Consider the following 19,382-nt stretch of genomic DNA (forward strand, 5'->3'; position numbering starts at 1 on the left):
GTGTGTGTGTGTGTGTGTGTGTGTGTGTGTGTGTGTGTGTGTGTGTGTGTGTGTGTGTGTGTGTGTGTGTGTGTGTGTGTGTGTGTGTGTGTGAGAGAGAGAGAGAATGCTGAACCTGGTGCCTCCACTTGTCTGTGTGTGTGTGTGTGTGTGTGTGTGTGTGTGTGTGTGTGTGTGTGTGTGTGTGTGTGTGTGTGTGTGTGTGTGTGTGTGTGTGTGTGCGCACAAATGTGAATATGTTTGCGTCTATAGTATGTCTGCTCCATTATGTCTATAAGAATGCTGAATCCGGTATGACACTGGTGGTGCCTCCTCTAGTCCTCCCCTGTGTCTGTGTCTCCTGTCCTGCTTCTGAGACAATGTGCATTCAGAGAAAGGAAGAGGGCCGGGAGGGAGGACTAGCAAGCTCCAGACGGGCTGGCTCCTCAGGGCTGTGCCCAGGCACAGAGCACCCTTTGTCAGGCTAATTACCCTCCCCCTCAGCCTCTCTCTCTCTCTCTCTCTCTGCCTCTTCCTGCTACCTACCTCCGCTCTGCTGCTGGAGGGGCTGACTGACTGACTGACTGACTGACTGACTGACTGACTGACTGGCTGACTGACTGAATGGCTGACTGACTGAATGGCTTTATCAAAACCTATTCACTCATATAAACACATACTTGTATGTACTCCAGTGCTCATACACACAGGCATTCAGATAGACATGGTCTAAGGAGATTGTCTAAGGCACAGCATCTCAGTGCTAGAGGAGTCACTACATACCCTGATTTGATCCCAGGTTGTATCACAACTGGCCATGATCGGGAGTCCCATAGGGCGGTGCGCAATTAGCCCGGGGCCTGACCTATATAAGAATTTGTTCTTATCTGACTTGCCTAGTTAAATAAAGGTTAAATAAAATAAAAAAAGAAACATACTAACAATCAATCATACTATATACAGTGTCGTGTCTTTACTATCATTAACTGAAGACTTATAGTTTTTATCAAAGATTCTCTGTAATTAGTTATTACGCGATCAACTGATTAATCACGTAACTAATTAACTAGGAAGGGGCACCAAGGAAAAATATTCAGATTACAAAGTTATAATTTCCTAAAATAACTTTTCAGATATTTTATCTGATCAATTAGTCTTCGAATTAATGAATTATTTACTTTACCTCACGTTAGTCTCATTCCAAACATCGTAAATTGTTGGTTATCTGCACGAACCCAGTCTTCACTATGAGTCATCCATACATCAATTGTCTTAAATAATTTATTTATTACTAACTAAGTAATTCACAGAAATGCATAAACAAACAAACAAACAAGGTAAATATGGTTACATGAAATGATAGGAGAATGTGCCCTAGTGGGCTAAACCGGCATGGCGGCTTGTTAGACAAAAGGGGAAGTGGGGGTCGACTAAGAAGTCACTACAGAGTGATAATTATAACAATTGAAATGCTAATCCTTTGCACATGACCGCTCACTCATTCGGGAACAATTACAATCAATATATATATTTACGCTCAGGGTGTCGTCGCTGGTGAAAAGTTCATTTATTTTGTAGAATTGTCCGTCTCTTTTATACTTTCTCCGGAACATGACATTTGTTCGTACCTCAAGTTCTGTGAGGTGGAAGGATTTCCTTTGTTCTCCATGAAAATCTACTCTCTCTCTACTGTGTGGCCATGTGGCAGGGTCTTCTCAGGAATTTACGACGTCTCTCTGACCACAGCAACCTAGTTGAAGGAGGCAAGGGGGAGGCAGGGAGAGGGGGATGTGCTTGCTATACCCAAAGAGGCCAACGGCATGACAACACCATGTACTATCCCTCATTCATAGCCATATACAGAAGGAGATACATACTGTGTATTATGTACAGTTGAAGTCGGAAGTTTACATACACCTTAGCCAAGTACATTTAAACTCAGTTTTTCACCATTCCTGAAATTTAATCCTAGTAAAAATTCCCTGTCTTAGGTCAGTTAGGACCACCACTTTATTTTAAGAATGTAAATGTCAGAATAATAGTAGAGAGAATGATTTATTTCATATTTTATTTCATTCATCACATTCCCAGTGGGTCAGAAGTTTACATACACTCAATTAGTATTTGATAGCATTGCCTTTAAATTGTTTAACTTGAGTCAAACGTTCCGGGTAACCTTCCACAAGCTTCCCACAATAAGTTGAGTGAATTTTGGCCCATTTCTCCAGACAGAGCTGGTGTAACTGAGTCAGGTTTGTAGGCCTCCTTGATCGCACAGGCTTTTTCAGTTCTGCCCACACATTTTCTATGGGATTGAGGTCAGGGCTTTGTGATGGCCACTCCAATACCTTGACTTTGTTGTCCTTAAGCCATTCTGCCACAACTTTGGAAGTATGCTTGGGGTCATTGTCCATTTGGAAGACCCATTTTCGACCAAGCTTTAACTTCCTGTCTGATGTCTTGAGATGTTGCTTCAATATACCCAATTTTCCATCCTCATGATGCCATCTATTTTGTGAAGTGCACCAGTCCCTCCTGCAGCAAAGCACCCCCACAACATGATGCTGCCACCCCCCGTGCTTCACGGTTGGGATGGTGTTCATCGGCTTGCAAGGCTCCCCCTTTTTCCTCCAAACATAACGATGGTTATTACATAACATAACGTTGGCTTTTTTATGGCTGTTTTGGAGCAGGGGCTTCTTCCTTGCTGAGCGGCCTTTCAGGTAATGTCAATATAGGACTTGTTTTACTGTGGATATAGATACTTTTGTACCTGATTCCTCCAGCATCTTCACAAGGTCCTTTGCTGTTGTTCTGGGATTGATTTGCACATCTCTAGGAGACAGAACGCGTCTCCTTCCTGAGCGGTATGACGGCTGCGTGGTCCCATGGTGTTTATACTTGTATACTATTGTTTGTACAGATGAATGTGGTACCTTCAGGTGTTTGGAAATTTCTCCCAAGTATGAACCAGACTTGTGGAGGTGCACAATTTTCTTCTGAGGTCCTGGCCGATTTCCCATGATGTCAAGCAAAGAGGCACTGAGTTTGAAGGTGGCCTTGAAATACATCCACAGGTACACCTCCAATTGACTCAAATGATGTCAATTATCCTATCAATTAGCCTATATCAGCTTCTAAAGCCATGATATAATTTTCTGGAATTTCCCAAGCTCTTTAAAGGCACAGTCAACTTAGTCCAGTGGGTCAACTTCTGACCCGCTGGAATTGTGATACAGTGAATTATAAGTGAAATGTGTAAACAATTGTTGGAAAAATGACTTGCGTCATGCACAAATGTGTCCTAACCGACTTGCCAAAACTATAGTTTGTTCACAAGAAATTTGTGGAGTGGTTGAAAAATGAGTTTTAATGACTCCAACCTAAGTGTATGTAAACTTCCGACTGTAGGTATACATTGTCATGAATTCACACATGTCTGTCACCTCAACTCTTGGCCTGACCATACTTCAGAAAAAGAAGAAACAAGGCACACTAGATTATGGATAAAGTAGAATCACATGAATCACATGAATCACAGTACAATTACAGTAGATTCACATGAATCACAGAATAATTACAGTAGATTCACATGAATCACAGTAGAATCATAGTAGATTCACATGACTCACATAATCCCAGCCTCTCCTGCCTCAGCAGGCACAAGGACGAGCCTGTCTGTGAATGTGAACCAGGGCCCTGGCGATAGTATCTGCAGCTTTTCAGCAGGCAGTCTGGCATGGCGGCCCTGGTGGGGAGGGGAGAATGAAGCAAAGCCTTTGAGGACAGCAGAGATACCTGTATAGGGAGGTATCTGTGCAAACTGTGTATGAGTGGTAGGATTAACCCCAGCAGTTAAATGAAGCCTGTCTAAAGCACTTCTCCTGGTAGCGTCCCAATTGGCAACCTATTCCTATATATTGTGTACTACTTTTGACCAGGGCCCAAAGGGAACCCATATAGGGCTCTGGTCTGGTAGTGTACCATGTAGGGAGTAGGATTCCATTTGGGATGCAACTTGGCTTTAAACTACTCTGTTGAAGGGAGAACCCTTCCATTTCCCTTCCCCTGCCTCAACCCCACCTGGATGGCAGCCAAGGGGGGGAATAAGATGAAACGTAATCTGGTTGAAGATATGGCTTTGTTTACAGTGACGGACAGAAGCAATCTTCCTCTTCTTTTCCTGATGTCTCATCTTTTACTCTCTCTTCATCTCTCTTGTTCTCTCTCACCCTCTCTCTCTTTGTCTCTCTTGCCCTCTCTCTCTTTGTCTCTCTCTCTCTCTCTCTCTCTCTCTCTCTCTCTCTCACACACACACTCTCGTCTCACCAAAGCAGGAGAAGAGAAGTGAGGAGAGTTGATGAGTTGTAGCGAAGGGCCCAGAGTTTTCCTTGGTCAGGTCACATGGTCAGCAGGAAACACTCCTAGCCCTAGTGATGTGTAAGGTACTGGCTTTTCAAACACAGAGGGACAGGAACAGAAACCAGTCTTAGACATTTTGTGGTTAGAACTCTCGGAAATAAAACCACAAGCTATGCTATGATAAATGATGTTCCCATGGAACTGGAAAAATCAAGACTGTTGAAGGTAACATCTTTCCAACCAATAAAACATGTTTATTTATGGTATATTTTCAAAATCAGGGATGGAAAGAGGAAAAGTGTTACAGTACTCTATGTGAGTCCTCAAAGAATGTTTGTGTCTTTTACGAAACTTATTTTCTCTCCCTCCCACCTTTTCAATTCAGTTCAATAATTCTCTCCCTCCCACCTTTTCTCTCCCTCCCTTGTCTCTCTTCCTCTTTTTTCACCCCCTCCTTTTTTCTTTCTCACTGTCTTCCCCTTTGCTCTCCCTCTTTCTCTCTCTCCCTCCCTTCTTGTCTCCCTCTTCCTCTATTTTGACTCCTCCTTGTTTCTCTGTCCTTCCCCTCTCAATCCCCCCTCTCTTTCCTCACACCTCTGTCTCTTCTGTATCTCTTCATCATCCACAGGGAGCCAAAGCCTGTTTCCTGCGAGACATCCCTTTCTCAGCCATCTACTTCCCCTGCTATGCGCACGTCAAGGCCTACATGAGTGATGAGGATGGGAGGATCGGACCAGGCAAGCTGCTGTTTTCAGGGGCCATAGCAGGTAAGATACCATGTGGTTCAGACCCAGGGTCTTTTGAGAATTGTCTGTCTCTGCCTGGTTCCCTCTTTCTGTCGTTCTTTCCCTCTCTCTCTGTATCTGTCTCGATCTCTCATTCTCTCGGCCTATATGATAAAGTATATATACACATCCAAAAACTTCAGGACAAACGAACAATACAAAAAATACAACATTTTTCAACCATATTGGTCAATGACGATCAGAAGATGACGATTCAGAGGAAAGAAACAATACTTTTAAAATGCCACTATCACAAGCTAAATAAGGAACCATTCTTTTGGGAAGCAGAAAACCATGCATGAGTGTCCCTGGTGGTTGGTGAGCCACCACATGGACCCCAGCCCAGACACAAGGCCCCGGCTCCAGCCCTCTAACCTCCATTCCTCCATCCCTCTATTCTTCCTTTCCCCCATCCATCCTTCTAACCCTCCATCCTCCATCCCTCCAGCCTCCATCCCCCTAACCATCCCAACTTCCTGGCTCCAGGCCTAGGGCCCCAGTAGCCGCCGGCGACCGCAGGCTCAATCGTGGTCATTCCTAATTAGAGTGCTCAGTGATTGGCTGGGGTTTGGAGCTGAGCACTGAGGGAGAAGACAGAGCCCAGAGAGAGAGACCGCTTGCCTGCCTGCTAGCCAACAGGGTCGGGATGGGATGACTTTCCACTGCTAACATATAGGAACTGGCAGCCTGAACTGTGTCCCAAATTGCACTCTATTCCCTACATAGTGTGTTACTTTTGACCAGGGCCCATAGGGTCCAATGTCTCTCTCTCTCTGGACCCATAAGGCTCTGGTCAAAAGTACAGAATAGGGTGTTAGTTGAGATACTACCTGTATGTTAGGAGTGAGGTGCTGAGGGAGGTGAGGATGGGACCTGTGTCAGCCATAAACAGATCTTACTCTCACAATACTGGCAACCCGGAGGAAAGGCATCCAACAGTTTTGATCCACAGTCTTACAAGTCTCTTTCTCCTCTTCATACACGAAAATATGATCTGGAGCGAGTTTGTAGGTTTAATATTTTTTATTGGAGGGGGTTTGTCTTAAAGAAAACAGTGTATAAAAAGACGAGCGCGGAAGCCAAGTCAGGGTGGTTTGGAACATCATAAGAAAAGGATAAATATTTATTTTGAATCCTGAGGGATAATGTTGGTCAGTACTGTAGTTCTGCTCTTCAGCACTGAGTGAGCAGCGAGCACGGCGCTTCATGGAAACTCATAGAAATTTAAAAAGACATTCCTACTCCCAATTTTCCCCCTCCCTCTTATTTTGGTTATTCCCTCAACCGGGTCCGGGAGCTATGGTTTACAAATCTGAAATGCAGTTTATGATTTTGCATTTGCTCATAGCATTTATCACTCCTTTCTACATTTATCAGCATTTTTTTTCTCTACATTTTAAGCCTTTTTGGCAATTAGTGCTTAACAGTCGGCGCAGGAAATTGAGTTACACGCTCAGTTTGGGTGGCATTATTTGCCAAGCAGACCCCCTGATCCCAATACACACTGCAGCGCTGGTCATCTCCTAATTCCTCCTCCTGCTCTTTCTCTCTCTCTCTCCCTATTTCTCTCTCTCTCTCTCTCTCTCCATCTTTCTCTCTTTCTCCCTCCCTCCCTCTTTCTCTCGCTCTCTTTCTCTCTCTTTCAATGGCTGGAGACGAATATGGTTTCTACTGAGGTAACTTTGAGAGAAAGATTTAAGACTGCTCTCCATTCCTCTCCTGTGAAGGACATCAATGCAGGTGGTCTCTTCAGCTCTCACAGTGGCAGTGAGTGAGTTGATCAGTGGTTGAATTGAATGGCTTGTTTAGACTGAAGACGTGCAGCTAGAAGTCTGTGTGACTGCTGGTGAAGAGGCCGGTGATGGTAATGACCGTGCATGGAGATCGAAAGCAGCCATTGATGATTGAGGCCATTCATAGCTGAAGTGGCTGGAGAGAGCTGCCCGCATGGGGCCCCCAGTCACCAGTCACCGGCACGTGGGCCACCTTGTGGGTCCTTCTTCATTACTAGGTATTGTCTGTCCCTCCAATCTGAGGGGGAAAACCATGAACGTCCAATGCATTTTTTTCTGATCGTAAATCACCTTCTGTAAGAAGGATCACTGGTCCTCATTCAGTTGACTCAAATTCAACTACGAATGAATTCTGTTTTGAAAGAGGCACAAAAGTTTACCAAACATGAGTTTGATAAGCCACGGGTGGAAATTCATAGAGTTAGATTATTAACTTTGTATAACCCAACAGTAGTAACGTATTCATTCAGATTCAGCAGTGATAGTGATGCAGGTTAGTATATTCACATCCATTCCTAATATCAATCAGTCAATCAAACTTTATTTATAGAGCACATTTCTCACAGGGGATGCATTTCAAAGTACTTAACAAATATAATAGTAAAAGGTGAGTTAATAGGTGATAAGTACTGTATCAGATGACTGCTGAGTGAGGCACTCTCTCCTTAGGCATGCCCGCGGCCTCCCTGGTGACCCCCGCCGACGTTATCAAGACCAGGCTACAAGTGGCGGCCCGTGCCGGCCAGACCACGTACACCGGTCTCGCTGACTGCTTCTGGAAGATTCTGAAGGAGGAGGGACCACGGGCCTTCTGGAAAGGAGCGGGAGGTATCACCACGTTTTTATTCATATCTGATGACGATGATGATGACGATGATGATGATGACGATGATAATGACGACGATTGATACAAATGACATATTTCGTTTATTTATCTGTTATACATCTGTTAACACCTTTTTAAGCTGTATCCAGAAAGGTCCACTGATGTGGCGTGATTATGTAGATTGGTTTAGGTCTTATTTGACTGTGTGATTGTTTTTAATAACCATTTTCCACTATTATGTTACAGTGTACCATGGTAATCTCTAGCTAACTTGCAACTGGTTTTAACCCTTCATACAACAAATTGTTTAGTTTGAAATCCAGAACCTGTTTTGTGCAAAAATGTCACTCCTTGTACTATGTGTTTGGCATGATAAGGAGTGGCAAGAAGTGGAATGTTAACACAAACAGACTGGTACCCAGGCTACTGTGGTGTAATAGTGAAACTGTGTTATTGAGCGTTGTGGTTTCTCCCTTTACTATAGCCCGAGTGTTCCGGTCCTCGCCCCAATTTGGGGTCACCCTGGTGACCTATGAACTCCTGCAGAGGTGGTTCTACATTGACTTTGGCGGACAGTAAGTCAGAACTCCTCCCTCTCCTAATCTTAAACTGAATGAAATTATCCTGGTATCAAGGCTCAGGACAAGACCCAGATGCAGACATTTTCGAAGTAACAAAAGTTTATTACAGAAACAGGGGGGCAGGCAGAGGTCAGTAGTCCAGAGCAGAGTCCGAAAGGTACAGAACGTTAGGCAGGTTCAGGGTCAGGGCAGGCAAAGGTCAGTAATCCAGAGCAGAGTCCGAAAGGTACAGAACGTTAGGCAGGTTCAGGATCAGGGCAGGCAGAGGTCAGTAATCCAAAGCAGAGTCCGAAAGGTACAGAACGTTAGGCAGGTTCAGGGTCAGGGCAGGCAGAGGTCAGTAGTCCAGAGCAGAGTCCGAAAGGTACAGAACGTTAGGCAGGTTCAGGGTCAGGGCAGGCAAAGGTCAGTAATCCAGAGCAGAGTCCGAAAGGTACAGAACGTTAGGCAGGTTCAGGGTCAGGGCAGGCAGAAGTCAGTAATCCAAAGCAGAGTCCGAAAGGTACAGAACGTTAGGCAGGTTCAAGGTCAGGGCAGGCAGAGGTCAGTAATCCAGAGCAGAGTCCGAAAGGTACAGAACGTTAGGCAGGTTCAGGGTCAGGGCAGGCAGAGGTAGGAATTGGCTTTGGGGGTGACCAGTGAAATATACCTGCTGGAGCGTGTGCTGCGGGTGGGTGCTGCTATGGTGACCTGTGAGCTGAGGTAAGGCGGGGCTTTACCTAGCAACGACTTATAGATGACCTGGAGCGAGTGGGTTTGGCGACGGATATGAAGCGAGGGCCAGCCAACGAGAGCATACAGGTCGCAGTGGTGGGTAGTATATGGGATTTTGGTGACAAAACAGATGGCACTATGATAGACTGCTTCCAATTTCCTGAGTAGAGTGTTGGATTCAGTTTTACTAGGGTATGTTTGGCAGCATGAGTGAAGGAGGCTTTTGTTGTGAAAGTTTTTGCGATTCTAGATTTCATTTTGGATTGGAGATGCTTAATGTGAGTCTGGAAGGAGAGTTTATAGTCTAACCAGACATCTAGGTATTTGTAGTTGTCCACATATTCTAAGTCAGAACTGTCCAGAGTAGTGATGCTGGACGGTTGGGTAGGTGTGGGCAGCGATCGGTTGAAGAGCATGCATTTAGTTTTGCTTGCATTTAAGAGCAGTTGGAGGCCACGGAAGGAGAGTCGTATGGCATTGAAGCTCGTCTGGATGTTAGTTAACACAGTGTCCAAAGAAGGGCCAGATATACAGAATGGTGTCGTCTGCGTAGAGGTGGATCTGAGAATCACCAACAGCAAGAGCAACATCATTGATGTATACAGAGAAAAGAGTCGGCCCGAGGATTGAATCCTGTGGCACCCCCATAGAGACTGCCAGAGGTCCGGACAACAGGCCCTCCGATTTGACACACTGAACTCTGTCAGAGAAGTAGTTGGTGAACCAGGCGAGGCAGTCATTTGAGTCTGCCGATAAGAATGTGGTGATTGACAGAGTCAAAAGCCTTGGCCAAGTCGATGAATACAGCTGCACAGTATTGTCTCTTATCGATGGCGATTATGATATCGTTTAGGACCTTGAGCGTGGTTGAGTTGCACCCATGACCAGCTCAGAAACCAGATTGCATAGCGGAGAAGGTACGGTGGGATTCGAAATGGTCGGTGATCTGTTTGTTAACTTGGCTTTCGACGACCTTAGGCAGGGTAGGATATGTATACAGTAGGTCTGTAGCAGTTTGGGTCTAGAGTGTCTCTCCTTTTGAAGAGGGGAGCTTTCTAATCTTTGGGGATCTCAGATGATACGAAAGAGAGGTTGAACAAGCTAGTAATAGGGGTTGCAACACTTTCGGCGGATAATTTTAGGAAGAGAGGGTCCAGATTGTCTAGCCCTGCTGATTTGTAAGTGTCCAGATTTTGCAGCTCTTTCAGAAAATCAGCTATCTGGATTGGTGAATGAGAAATGGGGGAGGCTTGGGCAAGTTGCAGTGAGGGGTGCAGGGCTGATGACCGGGGTATGGGTAGCCAGGTGGAAAGCATGGCCAGCCGTAGAAAAATACTTATTGAAATGTTCAATTATCGCAGATTTACCGGTGGTGACAGTGCAGTGGGCAGCTGGGAGGAGGTGCTCTTATTCTCCATGGACTTTACAGTGTCCCAGAACTTTTGGGAGTTAGTGCTACAGGATGCAAATTATGTTTGAAAAAGCTAGCCTTTGCTTTCCTAACTGCCTGTGTATATTGGTTCCTAACTTCCCTGAAAAGCTGCATATCGCGGGGACTATCCGATGCTAATGCAGTACGCCACATGATGTTTTTGTGCTGGTCAAGAGCAGTCAGGTCTGGAGTGAACCAAGGGCTATATCTGTTCCTGGTTCTACATTTTTTGAATGGGGCAAGCTTATTTAAGATGGTGAGGAAAGCACTTTTAAAGAATAACCAGGCATCCTCTACTGACAGAATGAGGTCAATATCCTTCCAGGATACCCGGGCCAGATCGATTAGAAAAGCCTGCTCGCGGGCCTCCCGGGTGGCGCAGTGGTTAAGGGCGCTGTACTGCAGCGCCAGCTGTGCCATCAGAGTCCTGGGTTCGCGCCCAGGCACTGTCGTAACCGGCCGCGACCGGGAGGTCCGTGGGGCGACGCACAATTGGCCTAGCGTCGCCCGGGTTAGGGAGGGCTTGGTCGGTAGGGGTGTCCTTGTCTCATCGCGCACCAGCGACTCCTGTGGCGGGCTGGGCGCAGTGTACGCTAGCCAAGGTGGCCAGGTGCACAGTGTTTCCTCCGGCGCATTGGTGCGGCTGGCTTCCGGGTTGGATGTGCGCTGTGTTAAAGAAGCAGCGGCTTGGTTGGTTGTGTATCGGAGGACGCATGACTTTCAACCTTCGTCTCTCCCGAGCCCGTACGGGAGTTGTAGCGATGAGACAAGATAGTAGCTACTACAACAATTGGATACTACGAAATTGGGGAGAAAAAGGGGTAAAATTCAAAAAAAAAAAATTAAAAAATAAAAATAAAAGCCTGCTCGCTGAAGTGTTTTAGGGAGCGTTTGATAGTGATGAGGGGTGGTCGTTTGACCGCAGACCCATTATGGACGCAGGCAATGAGGCAGTGATCGCTGAGATCCTGGTTAAAGACAGCAGAGGTGTATTTGGAGGGCAGGTTGGTTAGGATGATATCTATGAGGGTGCCCGTATTTACTGATTTGGTGTTGTACCTGGTGGGCTCATTGATAATTTGTGTGAGATTGAGAACATCAAGCTTAGATTGTAGGATGGCCGGAGTGTTAAGCATGTCCAAGTGTAGGTCACCTAACAGCACGAGCTCTGAAGATAGATGGGGGGGAAATCAATTCGCATATGGTGTCCAGGGCACAACTGGGGGCAGAGGGTGGTCTATAGCAAGCAGCAACGGTAAGAGACTTGTTTCTGGAGAGGTGGATTTTTAAAAGTAGAAGCTCAAATTGTTTGGGTACAGACCTGGATAGTAAGGCAGAACTCTGCAGGCTATCTCTGCAGTAGATTCCAACTCTGCCCCCTTTGGCAGTTCTATCTTGTCGGAAAATGTTATAGTTATGGATGGAAATGTCAGGGTTTTTGGTTGTCTTCCTGAGCCAGGATTCAGACACGGCTAGGACATCCGGGTTGGCAGAGTGTGCTAAAGCAGTGAATAAAACAAACTTAGGGAAGAGGCTTCTAATGTTAACATGCATGAAACCAAGGCTTTTACGGTTACAGAAGTCAACAAATGAGAGCGCCTGGGGAATGGGAGTGGAGCTTGGCACTGCAGGGCCTGGATTAACCTCCACATCACCAGAGGAACAGAGGAGGAGTAGGATAAGGGTACGGCTAAAGGCTAAAAGAACTGGATGTCTAGTACGTTCAGAACAGAGAGTAAAAGAAGACAATTTCTGGGCATTGTAGAATATATTCAAGGCATAATGTACAGACAAAGGTATGGTAGGATGTGAATACAGTGGGGGTAAACCTGTGCATAGAGTGACGATGAAAGAGATATTGTCTCTAGAAATATCATTTAAACTAGGTGATGTCACCGCATGTGTGGGAGGTGGAACTAAAGTGTTAACTAAGGCGTATTGAGCAGGGCTAGAGGCTCTACAGTGAAATAAGGCAATAATTACTAACCAAAACAGCAATGGACAAGGCATATTGACGTTAGGGAGAGGCATGCGTAGCCAAGTGATCATAGGAGTCCAGTGAGTGGCTTCAGGCACAGTGAGTAGCGGGCCAGGGCTAGCAAGCTAGCAGAAGGGCCTTTGAGGGACGTCGCAACGGACGAAAGTCTGTTGTGGCGCCCTCGTGCTGTGATCTCGGCAGACGGATCAACAGGGCTCCATGTTGTAAACCAGGCCAATTGGCAAAATAGGTATAGTGGCCAAAGAATTTGTCTGATGGGCCTCTTAAGCTAACAGTCAGATGTGCTCTAGACAGATAGCTGGCCGCGGCTTACAGGCTAGCAGATGGGCTTAGCAAGGCTTGCTCCAGGCTAATTGGTTCTTGCTTCGGGACAGAGACGTTAGCCAGGAGTAGCCACTCGGATAGCAGCTTGCTATCTACGATGATACAGGTGAGAGAAAAAAAAGGTTCAGAGCTTGCGGTAGGAATCCGGAGATATGGAGAAAAATAAGTCAAATTTTCTCTGGTTTGAGTCGCGCTGTGCAAACTGGCGAGAGTTGTCCAGGCTAAAGGTAGCTGATAACCGCTAGCACCTGTCAGAATGCAGAATATAAATAGGTGGTGTGTATAGACGGTATATCATTTGGAAAGAAAATGGTATCAGTATATTTATTTCCTTTTCCGGGAGAAGAGATCAAGAGATTACACAGAGGGGAAACCGAATTTCTAAACGTACAAATGACTGTTTTACTAGGGGGTGAGAGCTGTGTGTGCTGTGATACAGGCTATTACTGCACAGTAGTAGGTATTTTAGGATGAGCTATGTGGAGAATACAGTAGACACATACACAGTGAGTAAACAAAAGTATAGAAACAGAAGAGATTATGATCAGAGGTTAAGATCACTTTTATTGGTCAATTGCACACAAGGTCCACACACACACACACACACACACACACACACACACACACACACACACACACACACACACACACACACACACACACACACACACACACACACACAGGTTTTGGAGAGGTGCTGCCACACTAGGTGCCTGGGGAGCTGTTGTTGTGGGGGGTTAAGTGCCTCGCTCAAGGGCACAATGGCATCTAGGATTTGATAACGCTTCCCTAACCGCCGACTCAGAATATGAGGCATTAGTTTCAAGGTGCAGGGCTAGTGATGGCTGTTCAACAGTCTGATGGCCTGGGGATACAAGCTGCTTCTCAGTCTCTCGGTCCCAGCTCTGATGCACCTGTAAGTGTCTTACCACAGGATAAGACTGAGAAATACAGAAACGCAAATGTCATAGAAATGTCCAGTCAGGATTGATAGCTTCTACTGACAGCTGCTGTGTGATACAAAATGATGGTAATTTCTAGCACCACTTTTCTACCAACCTTTCAACAGAGGGAGAGAGCTGTGAAACACCATAGGACTCTGGTCAAAAGCAGTGCACTAAATAGAGAATAGGTTGCCATTTGGGACACAGACCTAAACTACAGGGCTACAGAGAGTGAAGCAGTGCAGAGAGAATCACTTTGACTTGGGATCTTTCTCTTTTCAGATTTTTGGGGTAGAAATTAGCTCATTTTCCCTGGAGGAGCAAATTGGTCACTCTTTAGAATGCACTAATGTTCCATTGACCAATAAGAGACAGAGACAGGAGGGTAAGGGGAGACTGTTAGGACAAGCATCACCAAATATATTCCATTCACTCATTATACTGTACATATAGTGGTACTGACAGAATGGTCAATACTCTATACTGTACATAGTGGTACTGACAGAATGGTCAATACTCTATACTGTACATATAGTGGTACTGACAGAATGGTCAATACTCTATACTGTACATATAGTGGTACTGACAGAATGGTCAATACTCTATACTGTACATAGTGGTACTGACAGAATGGTCAATACTCTATACTGTACATATAGTGGTACTGACAGAATGGTCAATACTCTATACTGTACATATAGTGGTACTGACAGAATGGTCAATACTCTATACTGTACATATAGTGGTACTGACAGAATGGTCAATAATATTATACTGTAAATATAGGTGGAACTGCCAGAATGTTGTTAATACTTTATACTGTACATAGTGGTATTGACAGAATGTTGACAATACTATTATAATGTACATAGAGCAGTATTGACAGAGTGTTGACAATACTATTATACTGTACATAATGGTATTGACAGAATGTTGACAATACTATTATACTGTACATACTGGTATTGACAGAATGTTGACAATACTTTATACTGTACATATAGTGGTACTGACAGAATGTTGACAATACTTTATACTGTACATATAGGTGGTACTGACAGAATGTTGTCAGTGCTTTATACTGTATATAGTGGTACTGACAGAATGTTGTCAGTACTTTATACTGTACATATAGGTGGTACTGACAGAATGTTGTCAGTGCTTTATACTGTATATATAGGTGGTGGTACTGACAGAATGTTGACAATACTTTATACTGTACATATAGGTGGTACTGACAGAATGTTGTCAGTGCTTTATACTGTATATAGTGGTACTGACAGAATGTTGTCAGTACTTTATACTGTACATATAGGTGGTATTGACAGAATGTTGTCAGTACTTTATACTGTACATATAGTGGTACTGACAGAATGTTGACAATACTTTATACTGTACATATAGGTGGTACTGACAGAATGTTGTCAGTACTTTATACTGTACATAGTGGTATTGACAGAATGTTGACAATACTATTATAATGTACATAGAGCAGTATTGACAGAATGTTGACAATACTTTATACTGTACATATAGGTGGTGGTACTGACAGAATGTTGCCAGTACTTTATACTGTACATAGTGGTACTGACAGAATGTTGTCAGTACTTTATACTGTACATATAGGTGGTACTGACAGAATGTTGTCAGTACTTTATACTGTACATATAGGTGGTACTGACAGAATGTTGTCAGTACTTTATACTGTACATATAAGTGGTACTGACAGAATGTTGTCAGTACTTTATACTGTACATATAGGTGGTACTGACAGAATGTTGTCAGTACTTTATACTGTACATATGTGGTACTGACAGAATGTTGTCAGTACTTTATACTGTACATATGTGGTACTGACAGAATGTTGTTAATATCATATAGGTGGTACTGACAGAATGTTGTCAGTACTTTATACTGTATATATAGGTGGTACTGACAGAATGTTGTTAATAATATTATACTGTACATATAGGTGGTACTGACAGAATGTTGTCAGTACTTTATACTGTATATATAGGTGGTGTTACTGACAGAATGTTGTCAGTACTTTATACTGTATATATAGATGGTGTTACTGACAGAATGTTGTCAGTACTTTATACTGTATATATAGGTGGTGGTACTGACAGAATGTTGTTAATAATATTATACTGTACATATAGGTGGTACTGACAGAATGTTGTCAGTACTTTATACTGTATATAGTGGTACTGACAGAATGTTGTCAATACTTTATACTGTATATAGTGGTACTGACAGAATGTTGTCAATACTTTATACTGTATATATAGGTGGTGGTACTGACAGAATGTTGTCAGTACTTTATACTGTATATATAGGTGGTGGTACTGACAGAATGTTGTCAATACTTTATACTGTATATATAGGTGGTGTTACTGACAGAATGTTGTCAGTACTTTATACTGTATATAGTGGTACTGACAGAATGTTGTCAATACTTTGGGGCTCTTCCAGAAAGCAATATCAATGAGTTAACTGACCATAATATCCTTAATATTCTTTAACAGAAATAGACTTGAAATTGGCATGGTATAATTGGTCCACCACCACCAACAACTCTTACTTACTAAACCAGGAAATCAAGAGATCCAGTATATTGGACTGTTTACAGCCCTTTGGAAAGTCAGAACAACTTCCATTTATTATGCAAACCCCTATGTACTGTAAATATCCAATGTGCATACTGTGTTGTCTTCACAGACTGTGTTCAATGTGAATACTGTACTGCTGGATGGTGTAGTGTGGGTTTGAAATATGTTCCCTGTACGTATTGGAAAGATATCACTGAAGGGAGTATGAAACCATTGTGGGATATTCATTTATTTCTGGTTCGTGTGCTCTGGGAAAAAATAGCCCTCTCGCCCAGTCTTAATATTCAACTAAGATGTTTATTTTTTGTGGTGGACAATGTTTAATATAAAATCTCTCTCCTTCTCTTGTCCCTTCCACTTTCTATTTCTCTTTTTTCGGTCTCTCTCTTTCTCTCCTCTCTCCTTTATCCTTGCCTCTCTCCCCCGTTCTCCTTCCCTTTCTGTCTCTCCCTTTCTACTCCCTCCCTCCCTCTTTCTCTCCTCTCCTTTATCATTGCCTCTCTCCCCCGTTCTCCTTCCCTTTCTGTCTCTCCCTTTCTACTCCCTCTCTCTTTCTCTCCTCTCTCCTTTATCCTTTTCTCTCTCCCCCGTTCTCCTTCCCTTTCTACCCCATCCCTCTTTCTCTTCCCCCTTTTCTCCTCCCTCCCGTTTTCTCTCATCCTCCCTCCCTCCCGCTCCCCTCGTCTCTCCCTGTACCTCCACCCCTCCCGCTCTCCTCGTCCTTCCCCGCTCTCTCTCCACACCACAGAAAGCCGTCTGGTTCGGAGCCGACTCCCAAGTCTCGCATCAGCCTGCCGGCGCCCAGCCCCGACCACATTGGAGGTTTCAGGTTGGCCGTGGCCACGTTCGCTGGCACCGAGAGCAAATTTGGACTCCACCTCCCAAGATACAACGTTCACGTAACCCCCCGGTCCAAGAAGGACGCCCCTTGAATTGAACCCCCTCTGCCCACACATAGGGGGCAGAATAGCACACGTGCAATCATTACACCCTCTCCCTCCCACCCCCAGCTAGTCGAGCACTTGGAATATTCCACCCGAAAGAGAAGCACATTGTGAGTAGTATGATCTGCTTCGCTAGGATTTAAAGATAAATATGTGTCTGTTTTAGTTGATGAGAATTTTTTAAAGCTATTATGATCTTCAGAAATGTACCTTTCTACATCATGGTCTAGAAACACAAAAACGTTGTTTTAGCTTCTGTTTTAGTCTTAGCTACCCGTAAAGATGACTTTTTGAGTCAGTCTTATTGTGAAGATCAAGTGATATCTACAGTACTGACAATGTGTGTCTAGAGTAGTGTTCCAGTATGTCTTTTCATACAGTAATATGCACAGTAGTGGAGGGGCTGGCCATGATTTGAATTAGACCTGGACTGCTTTCTTTCATTACATCATCACTAAGGCCGGGACTCATTCAAAAGTGCATTGTCAACATGTGCATTGTCAACATGTGCATTGTCAACATGTGCATTGTCAACATGTGCATTGCACTTGCTTTTAAAGGTCATTTACACTTGAGCCGACATGTACCGTATTTACCATGAAGGCCATCTCTTTAAAAGACACTTGACAGTTCAATGTGCTCGTCTACAACGTGCCTTTGATTGAATCTTGGTCTAACCATCACTTTATATGATGGTGCTTTTACTGTCTTCCACCTGAGAGTCTGATAGATACCAAACAGAATGAGCCCTATCCGCAGGATGGGGATAGTAGCACAAGTACGCACATCCGAATGACGGTTCTACTGTACATATGAATGACGGTTCTACTGTACATATGAATGACGGTTCTACTGTACATATGAGAACGGAACAGACACATCTGAATGACGGTTCTACTGTACATATGAGAATGGAACAGAGACACATCTGAATGACGGTTCTACTGTACATATGAGAACGGAACAGAGAGACACATCTGAATGACGGTTCTACTGTACATATGAGAACGGAACAGAGAGACACATTTACATATCGATACAGTTCACCAAGTCGCTTTTTGGATACTGAGACAAAACTAATAATCTTGATCTTGAACTTCATTTGCGAGAAAACATAAAAGATTGACCAACCAAAACGCTTGAATGTAATATACTGTTTACTATTACCACCACTCGCACAAGGTATTACTACTACACCTACTATGGTATTGTAGTGACTGTCTGTTATCCTTAGTTGTCTCAGTCACATCAAACTGGGCTGTGTGTTATATAATTTTCTGTTTAAAGAATCATCAGGGTACAACAGAGCAGGGGGAGAGAGTAGAGAGATGTGGGGTATTCCAGAAAGCAGGATTATGAAATTATCCAGTTAACTTTGATAAACAACCACATATTATTTTCATTTGTATTCTGGTTGTTGTTGCCGAGTCAATTATATCTTGTCAATTTGAAGGGCTCTATTCAATTTATATCACTGTTCAGCTTTAAAGCGTGATTGACAATTAAAGGCAATGTTCTTGTGGTCACAGCGACTGCATTCACCGTAAACGCTGCGTATGTCAGCCCTATCACAAATTACCTTTACATTTCTAGTACACAATCTGTAACGCTTCAGCAATACAGACTGAACAGAGCCCTAAGTCTATATTTCTCAAAATATCTCATTATTTTAAGCAATGTTGGACAGTTAGCTGGCTAACGTATTTATCCAGCTTTCTGGAACAGCCCAATGGTGTCACGAAAGACATCCGGATTTAAACTTGTACAGTACAGGAGAGAAGTAGAATATGGTGTGATAATTGTGCCTTACTGTATGCATGGCAGCAATATATATATGTACTAATGAAATTAAACGCTAGTGAACAAAGTGTGTGCATGTGTTCTTTGACAAGGTGGTATGTTATGGTGCGACAAGTCAGAGAAAAGCTTGAAGCCTGGCACTGGAGACGAGGACAGAATCACAACAGCCAACTTGTGACACTATAATTACAGTAGCTAAACAACAACAACAAGTAAACAAGCTAACAGTTCTTCAGACATTATTTATTGGCGGGTATCACGATAGACAGCGGCTTACAATATGTCTC

At 43.9% G+C, this 19,382-nt stretch overlaps 1 protein-coding gene across 1 annotated transcript in view; it reads left to right on the top strand.

Annotated features, from left to right (window-relative positions):
* The window catches only part of LOC139373775 (electrogenic aspartate/glutamate antiporter SLC25A13, mitochondrial), a 98,680-nt gene extending 79,537 nt beyond the window's left edge, over positions 1-19,143 (top strand). Inside the window, 5 exon segments of the mRNA XM_071114755.1 lie at positions 4,974-5,108; positions 7,589-7,747; positions 8,230-8,320; positions 17,100-17,241; positions 17,244-19,143. Of these exon segments, the coding sequence (XP_070970856.1) occupies positions 4,974-5,108; positions 7,589-7,747; positions 8,230-8,320; positions 17,100-17,241; positions 17,244-17,288 (572 nt within the window). The 3' untranslated portion in view covers positions 17,289-19,143.
* The last annotated feature ends 239 nt before the right edge of the window (positions 19,144-19,382 follow it).

This window comes from Oncorhynchus clarkii, chromosome 18 (genome assembly GCF_045791955.1).
Source record: "Oncorhynchus clarkii lewisi isolate Uvic-CL-2024 chromosome 18, UVic_Ocla_1.0, whole genome shotgun sequence".
Classification (NCBI taxonomy): domain Eukaryota; kingdom Metazoa; phylum Chordata; class Actinopteri; order Salmoniformes; family Salmonidae; genus Oncorhynchus; species Oncorhynchus clarkii.